Genomic DNA, 20,340 nt, shown 5'->3' on the forward strand with positions numbered 1-20,340 from the left:
TGCTTCCTTGAGGAACACCCATCTCTTGTTGACAGAACTCTGATAGGTTGGGACCGACCCGTACTGTAAAAAATCGATTACTTAGAAATCCTTCCACAAAAACAGGGAGACGTCCACGAAAACCCATTTCATGCAAATCAGCTAAAATACCGTGTTTCCAGGTCGTGTCGTAAGCCTTCTCGAGATCAAAAAATATAGCTAGTACATGTTCAGATCTCGCAAAGGCCTCTCGAACGAAGGTCTCAAAACGTACCAAATGATCAGTGGTGCTGTGTCCCTTTCGGAAGCCACATTGCACATCACTTAAGAGGTTTTGTTTTTCTAGGTACCACACCATCCTAGCGTTGACCAATCGCTCCATGGTTTTACACAGACAGCTGGTCAAGGCTATCGGACGGTAGTTGCTGGGGTTTGTATGATCTTTACCTGGTTTTGGAATGGGGACAATCATCGCTTCTTGCCATGAAGGTGGAAAGGATCCACTCTCCCATATGTGGTTAAAAACCTTCAGCAAGACCAGAAGACAACTTTCTGGTAGGTGTGTGAGAAACTGATAATGTATTCCGTCCAGCCCCGTTGCTGAGTTGTTGCATTTTTGTAAGGCTTGTTTGAGTTCAGTTATACTGAACAACTTGTTGTAGTTCTCCTCATTCTGAGATGAGAAGTTTATGGGTTTACGTTCTTGGGTGGCTTTGATTTTTTGAAAATCTGTGCAGTAATTTTCTGTTGATGAGTTTTTTTCCATTGTTGAAGCCAGAACGTTTGCTACTTCATTCTTTTGGGTTATAAGGGATCCATTTACCACAAGGTGGTTAATTGATGCAGATCCTTTTTTCCCTTTGATTTTACGAATAGCATTCCAAACTTTACTTGATGATACCTTAGAGTTTAAGTTTGAGCAAAAAGACCTCCAGGATGTTCTTTTAGAATGTTTTATGACAGTGCGACTCTTAGCGCGAAATCTGAAGAAAGTCAACTTCTTGCCAAGGGTCGGGCATCTGTAGAACCTGTGTAGACTTCTCTTTCGCTCAGATCGGGCTTCTTGGCATTCTTTATTAAACCATGGCACTTTAATGCGGTTGTTTGAAGATGTTTTTGGGATGTACTCAGTGGCAATGTCTTGTAGAGTGTTTGTAAAAATAGATGATGGGTCGTCACTTCCATCAAAGACAGTGTCTTCTGTGAGTTGGACAGAACATTCGGCAGTAAAAGACAGCCAGTTTGCCTTGTTCAGGTTCCATCTCTGGGGGGAAGCTTCTTCCAATCCATCTATTTGAGACATCAAGATAGGGAAATGATCGCTACCACATGTGTCATCATAGACTTTAAATTCAAAGTCTAGAACAAGAGAGGTGTCGCAAATAACTAGATCTAGTATGGACTTGCATCCTGTTGCTGGATGGAGATATGTTGGTACTCCATCGTTTAAAACGCATAGATTACGATTGTCTAAAAAATCTTCTAGAATTCGTCCTCTCGTACTTAGAGAGTTGCTGCCCCATAAAGGGGAATGAGCGTTAAAATCTCCCATTAAAACAAAGGGAGCTGGAAGCTGATCAATAAGATTTTCAAGATCGTGCTTCGTGTAACATTTGGATGGTGACAGATATACACTGCAGAGAGTGATGGTTTTATCTAATGTCACTCGTGCTGCGACGGCTTGAATGTTTGTACATAGGTTGATCTCACTACAAAGTACACTTTTCTTAATCAAAAGAGCAACTCCCCCAGACGTGTTATTGTCTGAATGGTTTCTAAAAACATTGTATCCAGATACATTAAAATCTTTGTTTGGTTTCAGCATTGTTTCCTGTAATGCTGTAGCAACAGGATGAAATTTGTGTAAAAGTAGACATAATTCTTCATAGTTAGCTTGGACCCCTCTACAATTCCATTGAATGGTTGGTTGGTTGGTTTTTGGGGTTTAATGTCTCTTCAGCAGATGCTAGCTGCTATTCGAGACCGATGCAGTTATTTTCTTTTCCCTTCATATGGCAAGTTCTACGTTTCAGACTATTTACATTCAAATCTATCACTGTAAAAGAAGGTTCTAAAAATTAATAATTTTCACTTCTGGTACTTTAAATCTTGTAAAAAATCTTGATCTCTTTTAAAAAGTTAAAAATCTTGTCCGGGGGAACATCCCGGAATTCCATTGAATAAAATTGGCTATGTTTGTTTAGTTTTAAGAAATTTCTGCCTCCATACCCTCTTCGTCGGATAAACTCCCAAAATGATTGTATAGTGTGATGGGATTTTTCTCCATTTTTGGGGTGCGAGGCGATCTTTGGGGCAGAGTAACTTTTCCCTTGTCCGGAGGTGTTCGTGGTGTGGATTGAGTAAGGTCCACTACCTCCACTACCTCGACGGCCCCCTTCCTGTGAGTTGCCCTGTGAACGGGCTTCTGGGTTGGGGTGGTGAAGCGAACCTCACCAGGAGACCCCATAGGGTCCTCAATTGGGGTGGTGAAGCGAACCTCACCAGGAGCCCCCACAGGGTCTCCAGTTGGGGCGGTGAAGCAAACCTCACCAGGAGACCCCATAGAGTCTCCAGTGGGGATAGCCCCACCTGTGCTTTCATCTGTCTGTGTACAAATACTTTTGTTTCTTGTGGGCTCTGTCCTTTTCAACATGGACGGGCCTGCCTGGACACCCACAGACCTATATGAAATACTGGTCTGGGTGGGTGTTGACTTTGTTGCAGGTCTTTGACTGACTGCTGCCGCAAAACTTTTCTGGAAGGAAAAAACATTCGTTTTTTCAACCTCCTTCCTGGCGTCTGAGAAAGACATCTTTTTCTCCGTTTTTGTTTTTTGAATGGCCTGTTCAAACTTGTATTTTGGACATTCTCTGGAGGACGGGGAATGGTTTCCCTTACAGTTTGTGCAGGTGGGTGGTGATGTGCAGGGACCTTCGTGAGGATCTCCGCCACACCTCTCGCACACTGCCTTCTGTTTACATCCAGCCTTTGAATGTCCAAATCTTTGGCATTGGAAACATCTCATTGGTGATGGAATATACAAAGTCACTCTTATTTGAACAAATCCCACTTTTATTTTCTCAGGGATGGTTGGGGTACAAAAAGTGACGAAAAGGGTGTTGGTGGGTACTCTGATATCGCCCTTCCTGATCAACACCCGGTACACATCAATGACACCTTGATCCTTTAGACCTTCTTTTATTTCAGCCTCACTGAGGCCCTCCAGCTCTCGGCATCGGATGACTCCTTTGCTGGTGTTCAGGCCTCTGTGAGGACTGACCTTGACCGGTCTATCAACAAATTTCTGACCATTCAGACGGAGAAGACCATCTGATGCCTTTTTTGAAGGACATTCAATCAGTAGAGAACCATTACGAAGCCTCTTAATGTTGTCTATCGTTAATGATACTCCTGCAATAACCTTCTGTATCGCAAAAGGCGAAAGTTTGGAGATGGGCTGTGCCCAAGGACTACTACTAAGTAGTAGTCCTTGGCTGTGCCTCATCTGCAGTCTCAACAACAATGAAATGGGGCCAGGCCTCGCTGATGTTCTTTGTTGCTCTGACTCGGACTTCATCGTCAGAGTCAGAGTCAACGCAGTATCTTCGTTTGTTTCCATTTCGGGTGCTTGAAAAAAAGAAGAAAAAGAAGAGGTGGCCATGTTTGAGGCCTTTATCTTCGTCGCATCTGATCCCCACCCACCACGGAGCCCAACAAGGGGACGCTTAGGTGGAGCGGTTATCCAACTCCAGAGCGCCAAGGATACAGATGGATATACGCAGCGATAAGAGGAAACATATGGTATCAATCTGTAATAGGAGATTTAACTCTTTCCAAGCGGAAACGGGTTAGGTAACAACTTGGCATAATGTTCGTCAACTCTTTCCAAGCGGAAACGGATTAGGTAACAACTTGGCATAGTGTTTGTCCCGACTACCGCCGCCCCCTCCTACCGCCGCTTGCTCCTTTAGCCAAAGGTCCGATGCAATATGCTCAAGACATATACCCAGACTTGACCAGCCGATTGATTGAAGCGGGTAAGCCTTTTTCAACCTCCTGTCTTAGATAAAGACTGGGCCAAAATGATGTGTTGGCGCTACAAAGTCGCAACTAAGTAAACCCCTCAATCATCAGGTCACCAGCCCAAACCGGTACAGGTCGCAGCGCACGGCAAACACGCTGGGTCTTAAGAAGACCACAGAGAAATAAGGATGTGGAAAAGAAGACTTTTGGGAAGTGAAATAAAGGTGACGGATCCAGTCAGGTAGAAATAAGACAAGAAAGGAATCAGAAAACTGCAGGGAATAGTAGGGAGAGTTTTTTGGAAGGAAATATAGGTGAAAGGACTGGTAAGGCAGAAATAAGACAAAAGAAGAGAAGTAAAGGGGTGGGGTAGCTTAGTGGAAACACTCCCGCCGCGTGAAGGCGACCCCATGGGAGCGACAAAAACAAGGACTGGGCACAACATTTACACGTGTGTGACCTACTTACATCAAGTGCCTGTGATCTATAAATAACAATGATTGCGTTTAAAGTAAAACATGAATAATGCCGATGTTTGCTAACAATGAATACATAACAATGTATGTGCTTTCATAATATGATTATTTTATAAAACACAGTGGGGAAATTTGGAAAATAATTTTTATACGAAACTGCGCACATCGAGTCGAGCTCTGTAGCGTGTGTGTTCGGAGGCAGGAGACACACTAAAGTCAGAAACACACACTCACAAGAGAAACGGCAGAGCCAAATCAATACATTTACTCAATCTTTGTCATTCGCATTATAAAACGGTATGCACTACACTTCTGTTTATAAAGACTTGTAAAACAAGAAATTCCTCCGGGGTAGGAAAAACACTCCCGTCAAAGGAAAATAATCTCAGTTGGTGGCAGTGACTGAGTGAGAATGGTTATTTCCCTTTGACCATGAAGATGTCCCTCTATAAGTCCGTGTATAATCTTAATCCACCAATAACTCCCTAACCGTGTGTTTGACTGGTCCCAATTTTTGTAAGGACCGTCTCAGGTATGTATAGAACCTGTTCACCAAGTTTGGTGACGATCGGTCCGTTCATTCTTGAGATCTATATGCGAACACAAACAAACAAACAAACAAACACATCGAGCGAAACCTATACACACCCCTATACCGGGGGTGTAAACATGTGTTTGTCGCGACCTTGCAGCCGAATCAGCTCTGACACATTGACTCGATCGATAACATAAGCCAAATGGACGTAATTTGCATACAAGTAACTTCCTTGACTTGTGAGCTGGTATGGTTTTTTTAATTATCGAAACAAAACACGTATATACATTTTAGGCTTTAGAAGATTATCAGGAACACAATGGAATCATTTTAACAACAAAGCTGAATGAAAAATATTACGAATTGCAACAATATCCGCCGTTCAATCTGTTTTAATGTTATAAACGGTGTTGAAACAAACGGGTAATCCTCGTTTTCATGAAATAATACAGGACAATTACTTAAATAATGCTTACAGCACACCTGCCAGAAAAAAGTACGCCATTGGCGCATATTTCTTTTCCTTGAATACATATCAAAACAGGGTCAGTACCAACTGACGCCTTTTGATGACAGCATTTTCAGCGTTTTCATAGTGTTCGGGGTCATCGGGATCCCTCTCATCCTCACCGGGGTCTCCCAGTTCGATGTCGTCTTCATCCACACCAGCGTTGAGGATGACAAAGTTGTGTAGCAGGCAAGCGGCAAATATGACCACGGGAATGTCCTATCTTCGTCATGTCGAGGTATTTCAGTCGGCGAAAGTTTCCCTTCAAGAGCCCGATTGAGTGCTCTAGATACCGATACGCGCGTAGACGAGTGAGCCCTGTTCCATGTCCTCTCCACAATATTCAGGTTTCCTCTGTTCCATGTCCTCTCCACAATATTCAGGTTTCCGTTGTTCCTGAAGGGAACCATGAGGTAAGGGGTGAGCTGATACGCGGAGTCGCCAAGCAAATGATACCCCGGCGGGAGTAATCCGGTTTCCAATCTCTCTTTCAATGGACAGTTCCTGAAGACTCTACTGTCATGGACAGACCCAGGCCAACCTGTGACAACGTCTAAGAATAAGAGATCCTTGCTGCACACGACTTGCAGTTGGAAACGTGGATGTCCCTTTCGGTTGACGTATGATCCGCGGTGAATTGATGGTCCAGGAATGCAAATGTATGTGCCGTCAATTGCTCCCACAACCCCGGCTATGCCTCCCCTCTCCTCAAACTTCTCTGCCAGTGATGGAAGTTCATGTCGTTGTGGCCACCTGATGACGTCTTCTCGCAGACTTGTAAGAACTTATAACACAAGCTGAACAGTCCTACGCAGGCTCCCTTTGTTCAATCCAAAACGATCTGAAACACTTCTGAAGCATTCTTGGTTGCCAAGGAGCCAAATAGTCGCCAGAAGGTTTTTTTCGGCAGTCAAGGTTCTCTCCTTTGGAAGATGAGGCGCCAGCCACTCACATAGCTCCTGTTGTCAAAACGCATTGTAATATCACGCATTGTAAACACCTATTCACGCATGATCACTACCCCCCCCCCCCCATCCCCTCACCATAAACACACACACATTCTATTTAACCTTCGCCAGAACACACATAAACCCTTGCATAACCGACGATGCGGGTCGTCCATGGCCCATATTTGTTATAGAGGCCCCGAAGTGTTTATTCCTCAACCGATGGTGCGGGTCCTCCACGACCCATATTCTCCAAGAGAGTCATACATCATGTGATCATGGTTTTTTTGCGGGAAAAGAGACCAGGAATTCCAAAGCTGCACAGAGAGCATGCAACAAGACAGTTGATATTTATTTTGTGTCCAAGTTGAAATATTTCTCTGTGTGTGTGTGTGTGTGCGTCTGTGTGTTAGTGAGTGTGTTTGTGTGTGTGTGCCAGTGTGTGTTTGTGTGTGTGTGTGTGGGTAACTCCAAAATGGGCTATTTAATTTTGTTGTGCGTATTTTCAGTGATGATATTGTTTTGAAAGTTATTGTTTTGTCTAAAAGAGCACGTTTATGCAACCCGGTTGTGGTGATGAATCAAAGGCGGCTTTGTAGATAACGAGTCATGAATAACATACTGTTAAAAACCAAAGTAATACATTGCAGTGAAAACGTCCTGCATCTTACATGCGCCACCAACCGTGATCACCACCCCCAAAGTCATCCGCTCTCGTCTGTCTCGCCTCGAGGCAGAGGTGACGGACATTCCCGCGCAGCTGGAAGATGCAAAGAACATTGCCCTTTTAGAAATTCTCGACACGACAGAGCGCATAAAAAAGAGCTCAAAGTTCGAATGGACTCAAGATGCGACGAGCTGTGTGAGAAGCTTGCTGCTGCTGTCGACAGGCTCTCAGTCCTTGAGTCCAACAAGGCACAGGATGCCCTCAAGCAGCAGGTGTTATCATTGAAGGCTAAAGTGACAACACTAGAACATGAGAGCCATAACCTTCGTGCGACAGTGGATCACATTGAGAGGCGAATGGCCTCACCCCAAGCTACAAACAATGCTTCTTCTCCTCCCCGCAGTCCACCCCCCACTCCCACTGATCAAAGGAACCAGTCACTCGCCACACCATCCAGCGAAGGCGGACACTCAGCGGTAGATGCAGACGCATTCCCAACACCCCCCTCAGCCAAACCCCCGTCTGATATACCTTTGTCCTCATCTGACAAAGACGATTCATCCGTCTGTGATGAGGCGTCTGCTGCAGAGCTGGATGATGAAGCGATCCACAAGGAAGAGCGAGGCAGTCTGTCCAAGAAACCAACCCGCCTCTCCCCTGCCGACAGACTTAGTACCATGGCGGTTGACAGAAACGCCAGAACCGTACTGCTAGGAGACTCGGTCGTCAGAAATATTGACCTAAGCAAATCCGTGCCCACGAAGGACGCTGCAAGGAAAGTGTGCATTCCAGGAATGACACCAGAACAGCTAGCAGCCTGGGCACACAGCACAGAGCCGGTGCCGAAGGTGGAACAGGTCAGCTTTCTAATGCTATTCGAGATCGGTTGGTTATTATTTAATATCTCAATCAGCTTTGTAATGCTATTCGAGATCGGTTGGTTATAATTGTGTAATATCTCATCAGCTTTGTAATGCTATTCTAGACCAGTTGGTTATTATTGTTTAATAATTAGTTAGTTAGCTGTTGCTTTTCGGGTCAAGCGGACCATAATAGGCCAAATCAGGACCCCAATTGTTTAATATCTCTTCAGCATATTAATGCTATGCGAGACCGGTTGGTTATTATTATTTAATATCTCTTCAGCATATTAATGCTATGCAAGACCGGTTGGTTAATATTTTTTAATATCTCTTCAGCATATTAATGCTATGCAAGACCGGTTGGTTATTATTATTTAATATCTCATCAGCTATGTAATGCTATTCGAGATCGGTTGGTTATTATTGTTTAATATTTCATCAGCTTTGTAATGCACATTATGGCGTAAGAGCACGCGAAGGAATTACTGAAAGTCTCGGTCATTGTTATTTTGAGCGGGCTGAGACGAGTTGGCAGTCGTGTCCCTAGAAGTAGGCTACATGCAGACAGACAGATCTAGATCTAGTGTCTCGCTTTCTTGCACAGTGTCACCTACGCTTACTGTGTGTGTGTGTATGTGTGACGGAGTGATTGAGTTTGTGTTACTGTTTGTCGATTTCTTACGTGAGCCTTGAAGGCTTCGCCTCTTGTTTTTGTTTAGCGGTCACAAGAGGGGACAAAAAACTAATGAAAAAAAATTAATGTTTTGTGTTTCAGGTGGCTGCCAGTCCTGAAACTCCCAGTGGCGAGGCAGAAGAAGAAGAAACAGAAGGGGAAGAAGAGGACAACAAAAAACAAGTCGCGTAAGGCGAAAATACAATATTTAGTCAAGTTTGTTTGTTTATTTGTTGCTTAACGTCCAGCCGACTACGCAGAGCCATATCAGGACGAGGAAGGGGGGGATGAAGGGGGCCACTTGTCAAGCGATTCCTGTTTACAAATGCACTAACCCATTACTTGTGTCCCAGCAGGCTTTAGTAAAACTAAATTAATACCTACTGGAAGATTACCAGTTTCCAGTATGTTAAAATAGGCTTAACCTATCTACTGCTGGACTTACATCAGAACACTAACAGATTAAACTATACATGAATCGCAAGACAAGCGGCAAGAGAAGAGATTTTTGGAAAAAATACAGGTGAATGAGCAAGAAGGCAGAAAAAAGAAAAGAATTCATGAAGAAAAAGAGAGCATGACAGGAAAGAGGAACCAAAAATCTACCTAACAGCAAACTAGAAAGCTCCTGCGGTTCCAAAAACAGGAGGGGCCTTTAATTTCATAACCGCAGTGCCCCACTGCGGGAATTTAGTCAAGTAGCTGTCGAACTCACAGAATGAAACTGAACGCAATGCCATTTTTCAGCAAGACCGTATATTATATGTGAATTATATTAGTATGTGTGATTAGTTAGTTAGTTAGTTAGCTGTTGCTTTTCGGGTCCAGCGGACCATAATAGGCCAAATCAGGACCCCACAAGTTAATCATTGCACATTTTTAGATTAAAACACTTCTAATACATAAAATCCGTAACGTCACCCGAAGGCAACCAAAAAGTCAAAGCAAAACCCTATATGTCAAATAAACTAGGTTGTTTTAAAATTCAAATCTTAAAATAAAGACCAGACTTTTTTAAAAACTCAAAAAGAGCTGAAGAGCTGACCTCTGTAAAAATACTTTTCAAGCTCGAGGTGCCAAAATACTTTTCTCGTTGATCATACAGATCAGCACACTCGGTGAGAAAATGACTCACAGTAAAACCAGTATCACAGGCGTGGCACCATGGTGCCTCTTCTCTTTTAAGCAGATGAACATGAGTGAGATAAGTGTGACCAGTATGTAACCTGGCCAAAACACTTTCTTCTTTTCTACTTAAAGCCACTAAAGGAAGTGGCTTTAAAAGGTCAGGAAGAGTTTTATACAATTTGTTTTCCGTGCAGGCAGACCAACGGTCTTGCCAGAGTTTTAAGCTGTAACAAAGTGTCTTCCTACGCAAGTCAGTAAAAGGAACAGACTGCTCAGGGAGACGAGGAACCGCCAAATCTAGAGCATCCTTTGCTGCCTTGTCAGCAACCTCGTTGCCATTTATGCCCATATGACTGGGCGCCCACATAAAATTGATAATCTTGCCTTCAGAAATAAGCTTAGTATGAAGGTCGTGAATGTCGACTAAAAAAGGATGAGTAAACTTTCTGGTGGATATCGCTTCAAGAGCTGAAAGCGAATCAGATACAATCAAAAAAGACTGATGATTGGATTGATAAATTAATTTTAATGCCAAAATGATGGCCCTAAGTTCCGCCGAATACACCGACGAACCATTAGGGATCCGGAGTTGAAGTGGTTGATGTAATTTCTTGTTAGAAACTGCTGCCGCAGCAGCTGAATCATCTTTGAGAGAGCCGTCAGTAAAAATAAATTCATACTCTGTGTACTTTGAGCACTGTTCAAGAAACAGCTGCCTAAAGTTAGTTAGTTAGTTAGTTAGCTGTTGCTTTTCGGGTCCAGCGGACCATAATAGGCCAAATCAGGACCCCACAAGTTAATCATTGCACATTTTTAGATTAAAACACTTCTAATACATAAAATCCGTAACGTCACCCGAAGGCAACCAAAAAGTCAAAGCAAAACTGCAGAAAATATTTATCTGGTCGTCGACCTTTCGTCCATTGCCCCAAGTGAGCTCTGCACGTGACGCATGCGTTATCAGTGGCTACAATGTCAAAATCAGGGAATATTGAGCTCTCACCATGTCTTCCAAAACCCATAAAAGCGGATTGTTCGCCACAAAGAAATCAGACGACAATTCAGCGACGAAAGATGGCCCGATTGAGCAGAGAAGACCGCCAAATTGCATTGGGTCGTTTACAAGCAGGCCAAAGTCAAAGTGCAATCGCCAGGCACTTCCACGTGTCCCAGAGCACCATCAGTAGACTGTGGGTCAGGTTTCAAGCCACTGGCTCCGTTGCTGACTTGCCACGAGCGGGAAGACCAAGGGCGACAACTGCTGCTCACGACCGCTTCATACGGCTCCGCCACCTCCGGAATCGTTTCCTGTCGGCCTCATCTTCTGTCCAGGCTCTCCCCGGGCCACACCGATTATCAGACCAGACCGTGCGGAACCGCCTGCATGAAGCTGGTTTGAGAACGAAGCACCCGCCTCCTGGGCAGGTCGTTGGTAACCACATCCTGGGGAAAACAGAAATTGGATGAAAAAGCTTGAAACATGACAAATCAAACAAGTCGCGTAAGGCGAAAATACAACATTCAGTCAAGTAGCTGTCGAACTCACAGAATGAAACTGAACGCAATGCAATGCAGCAATACTCGTAGTATCGTCAGTCCACCGCTCATGGCAAAGGCAGTGAAATTGACAAGAAGAGCGGGGTAGTAGTTGCGCTGAGAAGGATAGCACGCTTTTCTGTACCTCTCTTCGTTTTAACTTTCTGAGCGTGTGTTTAATCCAAACATATCATATCTATATGTTTTTGGAATCAGGAACCGACAAGGAATAAGATGAAAGTGTTTTTAAATTGATTTCGAAAATTTAATTTTGATCATAATTTTTATATTTTTAATTTTCAGAGCTTGTTTTTAATCCAAATATAACATATTTATATGTTTTTGGAATCAGCAAATGATGGAGAGTAAGATGAACGTAAATTTGGATCGTTTTATAAAAACAATATTTTTTTTACAATTTTCAGGTTTTTTAATGACCAAAGTCATTAATTAATTTTTAAGCCACCAAGCTGAAATGCAATACCGAAGCCCGGGCTTTGTCGAACATTACTTGACCAAAATTGGTTGAAAAATGAGGGCGTGACAGTGCCGCCTCAACTTTCACGAAAAGCCGGATATGACGTCATCAAAGACATTGTGGCGAGGATGAACAACCCCCCCCCCCCCCCCCCCCCCCAGCACATTTTACAAGCCTGCCCTCTCCACGCCCCCCTGCGCGACCTGACCTGGCCAGAGAGGACAACCCCCGACACAAAACTTTGGGGAACTGTGGAAGACCTGCGCCGAACCTGCAAGTTCTTTCAATCAGCAGACCTAAGATTAAAGGGACACAACCATCGAACGCTGAAGAAGAAGAAGATCACTCACTCTCTCAACTTGCCTGTTCAGGCATTTTTCTTTGGTGCATTTGCACTGAAGAGTGCAGATTTGCCCCCCTCGCAGGCACGAGCACCTCCTGTTTGCACAATTTGTTGCACATTTACATGCTCCGGCCTGAAATACAGCAAAATAATCCATGTTCAGAGAAAAGAAACCGACACTTCTTCGATCTTGGGCTGAAACTCCCACGTTCACTCCTGTTTTTGCACAAGCGGGTTTTTACATGCACGATTTTTTTTACCCTGAATAATACAGGGGTCTTTAGAAAAGAGAATAAAACCAACAAACCTTTGCCCTAAATAATACAGGGGTCTTTAGAAAAGAGAATAAAACCAACAAACCTTTGCCCTAAATAATACAGGGGTCTTTTGAGAAGAGAATAAAATCAACAAACCTTTGATTTAAACAGGGAGGTGACTGGTCCCCAGTCAGGGTCCTTGACAATATCGTCTTCTTCATGAAAAAATGGTGTGTCAGGACACACCATCTGAAACACAAAGCATTAAAAAGATTTTATCAGTTTATTGTCTCCTCGCTGGGAAATTCATTCCCACATCCGTGTCATGCCATATTGCACAAGAATAGACATTTTTATAAAGTTTCATGAGAATTCTTTCTTTCTTTCTTTCTTTATTTGGTGTTTACCGTCGTTTTCAACCATTCAAGGTTATATCGCGACGGGGAAAGGGGGGAAGATGGGATAGAGGAAAGGGGGGAGATGGGATAGAGCCACTTGTTAATTGTTTCTTGTTCACAAAAGCACTAATCACAAATTTTAGTAATAAATTTTCATTTGATTAATATAAGCTACTCACAAAAAGTTAAGGATCACTTGCACACAAATTCATAACTTTCCAAATAAGAAAGCCAATGCGTTGGTATTTGGCAAACGTTTAATTCAATGCTTTAGTGATAAGGATACAACATTTCCTTCAATTTAGAGCAATCGTTTGGTCTGTACTTTTTATCAAAGTGTGTACGTATCGAAATTTAATTTCACAAAGTCGTTGAAATCACAAGACATGGCATTCAGATGCTCCCAAAAGTTCAGTAATGCGTGTAACCGCCCTGGCTGTTCTGGCACTCGACGCAGCGAGTCCTCATAGAGTTGACCAGGGTGGTGAAGATCCTCTGTGGAAGCGCCTGCCACTCAGCCTGCAGCATCCGGTAGAGGTGCTGGACATCCCTGGGAGGGGGGTGGTTGCTCCTCACTTTGCGATCCAACTCATCCCAGAGGTTCTCAATCGGGTTGAGATCGGGACTGCATGCTGGCCACTCCATTCTGTTGACTCCAGACTGCTGCAGGAAGTCGTTGACCACCCTTGCCCTGTGGGGGCGAGCGTTGTCATCCTGGTAGACAGCCTGCGGTCCCATCTGCTGCAGTGCAGGCACAGCCAGCGGTCGAAGGATCTCATCCCGGTATCGGAGGCCAGTCAGGTTACCCTGTACATGAAACAAGGGTGTTCTGTGGTGAAGGCTGAAGGCCCCCCAGACCATTACAGAACCTCCACCAAAGGCCACCTTTTCTTGGACAGTGGCGTCAATGTAGCGTTCCCCTTGGCGCCTCCAGACCCTCATTCGGTCGTCGTTGTGGTTCAGGGTGAAGCGTGATTCATCGCTGAACAGGACCTGGGACCATTGCTGACATGCCCACCTCACGTGACGTCTGCAGAAGGCGCGGCGTGCTGCCCTATGGGCTGGAGTTAATCGTGGCCGCCAAGCTGGGCGACGAGAACGGAGGTTAAACCCTCGAAGGCGATTCCGTACGATCTGCTGGCTGATGTTGGTGTTAGTAGCCACCCTCAGCTGCCTTCGAATAATGCTGGAAGAGGCTGTTCTTGTTTGCAAGGCTAGTCGTTCAATGAGACGATCTTCACGTGGAGTTGTCTTCTTTGGTCGCCCAGGTCTGCGTCTTTCCTGGACCCTCCCAGTGGCTGTGAAACGTTGAATCAGTCTGACAATGACCGAGATGGACACGTGAAGTCGCCTGGCCACTTCTCGCTTGGGGACACCATCTTGGAACCATGCAACAGCTCATCCCCTCTCAAACTCGTTCAATTTTCGTCGTGGAGGCATTGTCAGATAATGCCTAATACTGGTGGTATGTCTTTTCAAAAAGCCAAGCAAGTGACAGCATCTCACACATAAACAGCAGTTCTTGCAGGTGCGTAATGGTTTTTCCATGTGGCTTGTGCAATGCGTTCGGGCTGAACGGTCCAAAACAAGTTCCTTTTTCGCAAGTTTCCGCTTTTTCTTTTGCTACCAAGCTCAGTAGTAGAGAATCCAGTGCAATTTTCCCACTAACACAACATCGCCCACTTACAGCTGAACAAGAATTCATAACAATTTATTTTGACTGAGAAATAAATAACAGTAGCGAACTGATTTTATTGAGCACCTGTTTTCTCATAGTGATCCTTAACTTTTTGTGAGTAGTGTACTTACCCAACTCACATATAGCAATTAACTCTAGTTCAGTGCTGGTAACGCTGTACGCATCCCCTTGGTAACAAGGGAAGCCCCTCTAAAAAAAGAGTGACCAATACCCATAAGGCCATATTAATACATACTTCCGACTTCCGTATGCGCGCGCATACGCCGCCATATGCATCATTCCAAACGAAGCCCAACTCACTCCCTTTTTTAGAAATCCACCCCCCACAGCGGGGAGACGGGAGGGAATAAACGATGTGAGTTGGGTAAGTATATTAATTAAATGAAAATGTATTACTAAAATTTTTGATTAAATTACATATCTTACCCAACTAACATATAGCAGATTGCTACTATAGGTGGCGGGTACTCACCATCTCAAACACAAAGAACCTGCCCTGCAGCCACCAGAGACGGCAAAGCAGATGAGCCGTCCTGACGACTCGAGGCGATATCCCTCAGATAGTGGTTAATAAAGATGTCCTCAGAGCGCCAGTATGCCGCCGCAAGGACCTCCGAGAGGCGTCCCGAGCGGAGCACTGCCAAGGATGAAGACCAAGCCCTCGCCTCATGTGTTCTGGCTGAGGTAAGAGGCAAAATGGCTCTAGCATCACCAGACTGGCTCTGCCACCAAGTATAAGCCTGCCTGATAGTCATTGACACCCATTTGGTCAGGGTAACTTTCGCAATGTCTTTACCTCTCACGGTATTGAGTGAAATGAAAAGCAGCTTTTGAGTTTCCGAGCGAAGAGAAGTTCTAGACAAGTAACTGCTGAGGGCTCGGACCGGACAGTTAAGAACATCGGGATCTCCTGGAGCAAGCACAGCGCTCAAGGGGAAAATATCAAAAGAGAGCAGAGGAACGTGCACGAGTACCAAGGTGTGGATCTGACACAAGCAGCATCAGACAAAAACGGCTGAAAAGCCGGAGCGAAAACAAACATGTCCGTGTCCACGGATCGCTGAAGAGAGTATGATTCAAAGATGGCGGCAAGGTCAGGAAGTCACTCGTGACTTCGTACTGTTATGGGGTCAAGGTTGCTCTTTTTTTAGGGTTACCTCCCCTTGTTACCAAGGTGACGATTCAGCGTCCTAGCTCTAAACTGAAGTAAATTGCTTTTATGTGAGTTGGGATAAGAATGTAATTTAATTGACCTGGGAGATCGGAAAAATGTCCACTCAGATTCGAACTCACGACCTCCCGATTAGGAGGCCGACGTCTTACCACCACGCCACTGCGACCGGTGGTCGAAATGAGCAGGTGGTGGTTATCAAGAGGTGGTCACCAGGGCAGGTTTGACTGCACCAATAAATGTTGGAAGCTTTCAGATGTAATAAACTATGAATGTTGCACAACCATTACAATTCTCGATTTCATGGACATGTAATCGGAAAATCGTACAGACGATTTATTTTCCACGCCAAGTTGGCTGCTGTCTTCCTTCTTCGGCGGTTGGAGCTTTTACTAGGGGTTGCTCCCTCCCCAAGAATAGCTGCCTTACTGGGCTGACAAGTCCATTCACTCACTCTTTGTGCTGCCGCTGCCTCAGCCTCCAGTTGCTGTCTCTTCCTTCCAGGTGGTAGCACCTCTTGTTCCAACATCTGAAACGCAAACACATTTAATGTTCTTTTATCTCCACTTCAATTAGTTTTCTTAAACAACACGCACTGTACGTGCTTGCTGTATGCATTCAAACTACTTGAAGGAATCACTACAGTGGGGGTAAAAAGCACCATGCAGACTTTCCCCCTCCCCAAATTAAAACTGAATTTTGAAAAAGATAAGCACTGGTACCGTTGGATAATGTGATGTATTAAAACTTCCCCTGACATTCTTTCAGAGTCACAATTAGTACGTTATGATCTAACAAGAGGCGAAGCCTTCAAGGCTCCCGTAAGAAATCGACACAGTAACACAAACTCATTCACTCCGTCACACACACACACACACAGTAAGCATAGGTGACACGGTGCAAGAGTGGGAGACACTAGATCTAGATATGTCTGTCTGTAGCCTACTTACGGGGACACGACTGCCAGATCGACACTGCAAATTCGACAGCGCTTCCTCGCGCACACACTGGAAACACGCTGTGCAGATCAACCTGTAGGAAATCTCCTTTGGTATCTTCTTTATCTATTTTTCTGGGGCTACGAAACCGAACAATGTGAAATCGTCTTCCCCGAATCGGCGAAGTGCAGCTGGGTGAGAACTGTATCTATACCACAATCCTTCACGCGATCTGACTTAACCTTGACCCCTGACCTGGTCTACATACCACACACGACACAAACCAGTCACCTGTTTTTACCGCCCCCAAAACCCACCACCACCCGTTTTCTTTGGATACACACTTTAATTACATACGTGCCGACGAAATGTTGATCATTGCTTCAATACTTTGAAGCTGTTGCTTGGATAATAACCAGGTAAAATTAGTATTTCGGTGTTCAGTCAAATGTTAAAGTTTCTACCACACACATACACACGCACAGACAGACAAAAGTTAGCATCGCATAGGCTACACTTACGTGAGCCAAAAACACTTGACCTGAAATTCTTTCAGTCACAAATAGCATGGTATGACTAAACATTTTCTGAGTGCATATAATACATATAGCCTTACAGTCCCAAGCCTGCTGAAAGGCAATCACATTTACTGTCTATATTTAGGCACAGGCAACTCAAAACTTATCAAAAAGAATTACCACCACCACCACCACCTGATCTCCAGACCCTGGTCCCTTACATAAACACGCATTCATTGGGCCTACTTTAACAAAACAAGAAGAGCAAACGCTCGATCGAGTCACTTTCGCAGTTCTGAATATTATATGAGGCATCAGATGGACAGGAAGAAATTGCTATTCACAACACAATGAGTCACGTTCACATAAAATTTGAGCCCGGTCACTTTTATAGTTTCCGAGAAAAGCCCAACGTTAAGTTGTGTGTAGCCGAACAGAAAAGGCTAGTTATCTCCCTTGTTTTTCTGATAACGTTCGTAAAAGGCTACAGATGTAAATACTTTGATGTAAAGAATAATCCTACAAAGTTTCAATCACATCCGATGAACTTTGTCAAAGATATAAAATGTCTAATTTTTCCTTTGACGCTGACCTGTGACCTTGAAAAAGGTCAAAGGTCAACGAAACCATCGTTAAAGTGTAGAGGTCATTGGAGGTCACGACTAAACAAAATATGAGCCCGATCGCTTTGATAGTTTCCGAGAAAAGTCCAACGTTAAGGTGGTGTCTACGGACGGCCGGCCGGACAGACTAACACTGACCGATTACATAGAGTCACATTTTCTCAAGTGACTCAAAAATGCGAGTTCAGTTTCATTCTGTTAGTTCGACAGCTTGACTAAATGTTGTAATTTCGCCTTACGCGACTTGTTTTTTCTTCTTTTCTGTTATCACCTGTTCCTAATGCAGCCTTACTTTGCTTCAGATTAACCCCTAATATTTTTTACCTTTTGTTCAAACTGACACAGACTCTTAGCAACACATGCAAAATCCACAGATCAACATAAATACAATTTACTGTACTTACCCTCATCAGCTGCAAGGGCTCATCATTATCAACGTCATCATCATCATCATCACGCTCCTCCTCTCCACTGGCAGCCTTCTCACCGCCTCTGTCACCAGCCGGGGAACCAAGCAAACTCCCGCCATCCTTGGGTTCGAATCCACTCTCTTTCTCCATCTTCAATCTTTTGGGAGGGGAGGCATTTTCACGGGGAAAGGGCATCATGCGTTTCTGGTTCTCCATGATTTGAGACAGAATGTTCATGTGCATATAGGGGCTAGGGACGAAGGGAGGGAATGGACGGATGAGGTTGTCAGCTGACATGAGCTTCTGAAGATCCATACCAGACACCGGGGCGGCTCTGCCGGTGAAGCCGGTATGATGCCAAGGCATCGCGCTGGAGGAGACAGAACTGACAGGGGTGCTGGGGGAGGGGGAGTCAGCAACAGCAGCAGCAGCTGCAGCAGCAGCAGACGCAGCATGGGCTTTGGCAGCTGCAGACGATTTTGACGATGATCTAGCGGGTTTTCCCTCTCGCGCCATTGCCTCAGTGGCGGCCTTCAAGTCCTCCTTGCTGTGGATGCGGGAATGGCGATGCATGTTGCCGTTGGTGGTAAAAGACATCTTGCACACCTTGCACCGGAAAGGGCGTTCACCTGCACAAGGCATCAGAAAGGACTCGGTAAAACTGCTTTTATTCAAAATATAGAGAAAAAAAGAAAAAAGGAAAAAAAAGAAGAAGAAAAGTACCATGAACTCTTGCTGACATTACGGCTTGCCTAAATAATTTGACCAACCAAGTTAACATGAAAACAAGCATTCAGTTACATGTAAATACTTTAAAATTACTTGCTGAACACACAAAGCTAAACACACACAGACATCACGCAAAATACTTACCAGAATGCACCAGCATGTGTCTATCCAGGGAACTCTGTGAGCTGAGAACTTTTCCGCAGATAGTACAGCTGTTGACTTGCTTGGCCTGAGCGGTGTTGTGAGAGCGGATGTGTACAGTGAAGTCATGATCGGAGCCAAGTTGTTCGTTGCATATCGGACACTGCCAGCGAGACTTGCCGTCATCGCCGGCCACTGGCATAATCTGCAAAGACACAGGAGCCTACACCCTTCAATATAAAGCATTGCTTCAGGCCCTATCTGTTTGGAAGAAATTGTGAGTTCAGCATGCTCTTGAGGAGTGAACAATCTTCGGAAAAAGTCAGAGAAAAAGGACCAAAGGAAAAAGAAGTGAGAATATCTGAGTTCATGCCTTTCAGAAGTATGAGAGAATCTAAGAACAAGTAAGAGACAAAAAAAGCAAAGAAAAATAGTAATTAAAAAAAGAAGAAATGATAGAATTTCTCCTTTTGAAAACCAACCTTTCGCTATGGTAAAAACCCAATAAAAAAATAAAAGTCGGCGCAGGTTAACATGCTTACATGATCATGCTTACTTCCCTTCCTCTAGTGAACCATCCCAATCAGCATTTTGCTTAAGGCTGTGCCAAAGTCGTGAACAAACTGTAGCTAAAACAATGACACAGACAACTGAACAAAGAAACAAAACAAAATATAATCCAACCTCCTATTCAATGAATACAGCAAGCAACAACCTTTAAAAACAAGAAGAGCAAACGCTCGATCGAGTCACTTTCGCAGTTCTGAATATTATATGAGGCATCAGATGGACAGGAAGAAATTACTATTCACAACACAATACAGATGTAAATAATTTGATGTAAAGAATAATCCTATAAAGTTTGAATCAAATCCGATGAATAGTTTCAGAGATATGATATTCAAATTTTTTTCCTTCAAGACATACCTGTGACCTTGAAAAAGGTCAAAGGTCACCAAAGCAGACGTCAAAGTGTAGAGGTCACTGGGAGTCACGTTCACATAAAATTTGAGCCCGGTCACTTTTATAGTTTCCGAGAAAAGCCCAACGTTAAGTTGTGTGTTGCCGAACAGAAAAGGCTAGTTATCTCCCTTGTTTTTCTGATAACGTTCGTAAAAGGCTACAGATGTAAATACTTTGATGTAAAGAATAATCCTACAAAGTTTCAATCACATCCGATGAACTTTGTCAAAGATATAAAATGTCTAATTTTTCCTTTGACGCTGACCTGTGACCTTGAAAAAGGTCAAAGGTCAACGAAACCATCGTTAAAGTGTAGAGGTCATTGGAGGTCACGACT

General features: G+C 44.1%; 2 protein-coding genes and 1 long non-coding RNA gene across 3 annotated transcripts in view; 1 reads left to right on the forward strand and 2 right to left on the reverse strand.

Annotated features, from left to right (window-relative positions):
• LOC138948397 (uncharacterized) overlaps window positions 1-20,340 on the forward strand; it is a 319,572-nt gene that overhangs the window by 87,108 nt on the left and 212,124 nt on the right. The gene's annotated exons all lie outside the window — the stretch shown is intronic.
• On the reverse strand, window positions 5,150-7,218 carry LOC138948281 (putative nuclease HARBI1). Its single transcript, XM_070319794.1, has 3 exons — window positions 7,140-7,218; window positions 5,815-6,284; window positions 5,150-5,740 (listed from the first exon to the last, which is right to left on the reverse strand). The coding sequence occupies exons 1-3, from the start codon at window positions 7,216-7,218 to the stop codon at window positions 5,549-5,551; spliced, it is 741 nt and encodes a 246-aa protein (XP_070175895.1). The 3' UTR covers window positions 5,150-5,548.
• On the reverse strand, window positions 10,833-18,561 carry LOC138948374 (uncharacterized). Its single transcript, XM_070319907.1, has 5 exons — window positions 18,165-18,561; window positions 16,136-16,210; window positions 12,570-12,662; window positions 12,164-12,289; window positions 10,833-11,242 (listed from the first exon to the last, which is right to left on the reverse strand). Exons 1-5 carry the CDS (start codon window positions 18,534-18,536, stop codon window positions 11,156-11,158), a joined length of 753 nt encoding a protein of 250 aa, XP_070176008.1. The 5' UTR covers window positions 18,537-18,561; the 3' UTR covers window positions 10,833-11,155.

Source organism: Littorina saxatilis, linkage group LG15 (assembly GCF_037325665.1).
Source record: "Littorina saxatilis isolate snail1 linkage group LG15, US_GU_Lsax_2.0, whole genome shotgun sequence".
NCBI classification, from domain to species: domain Eukaryota; kingdom Metazoa; phylum Mollusca; class Gastropoda; order Littorinimorpha; family Littorinidae; genus Littorina; species Littorina saxatilis.

What these genes read in the sequence shown, in the direction of transcription:
- LOC138948281 (XM_070319794.1), bottom strand. Translation starts at nt 7,218, where the DNA reads ATGTCCGTCACCTCTGCCTCGAGGCGAGACAGACGAGAGCGGATGACT. An exon ending in GATCACGGTTGGTGGCGCAT is followed by an intron (nt 6,285 to 7,139) that starts GTAAGATGCAGG and finishes GTCTGCGAGAAG; the next exon opens with ACGTCATCAGGTGGCCACAA. An exon ending in ACTCGTCTACGCGCGTATCG is followed by an intron (nt 5,741 to 5,814) that starts GTATCTAGAGCA and finishes TGACGAAGATAG; the next exon opens with GACATTCCCGTGGTCATATT.
- LOC138948374 (XM_070319907.1), bottom strand. Translation starts at nt 18,536, where the DNA reads ATGCCTTGGCATCATACCGGCTTCACCGGCAGAGCCGCCCCGGTGTCT. An exon ending in AGGCAGCGGCAGCACAAAGA is followed by an intron (nt 12,663 to 16,135) that starts GTGAGTGAATGG and finishes TTTGTGTTTCAG; the next exon opens with ATGGTGTGTCCTGACACACC. An exon ending in TGAACAGGCAAGTTGAGAGA is followed by an intron (nt 11,243 to 12,163) that starts GTGAGTGATCTT and finishes TGTTTTCCCCAG; the next exon opens with GATGTGGTTACCAACGACCT.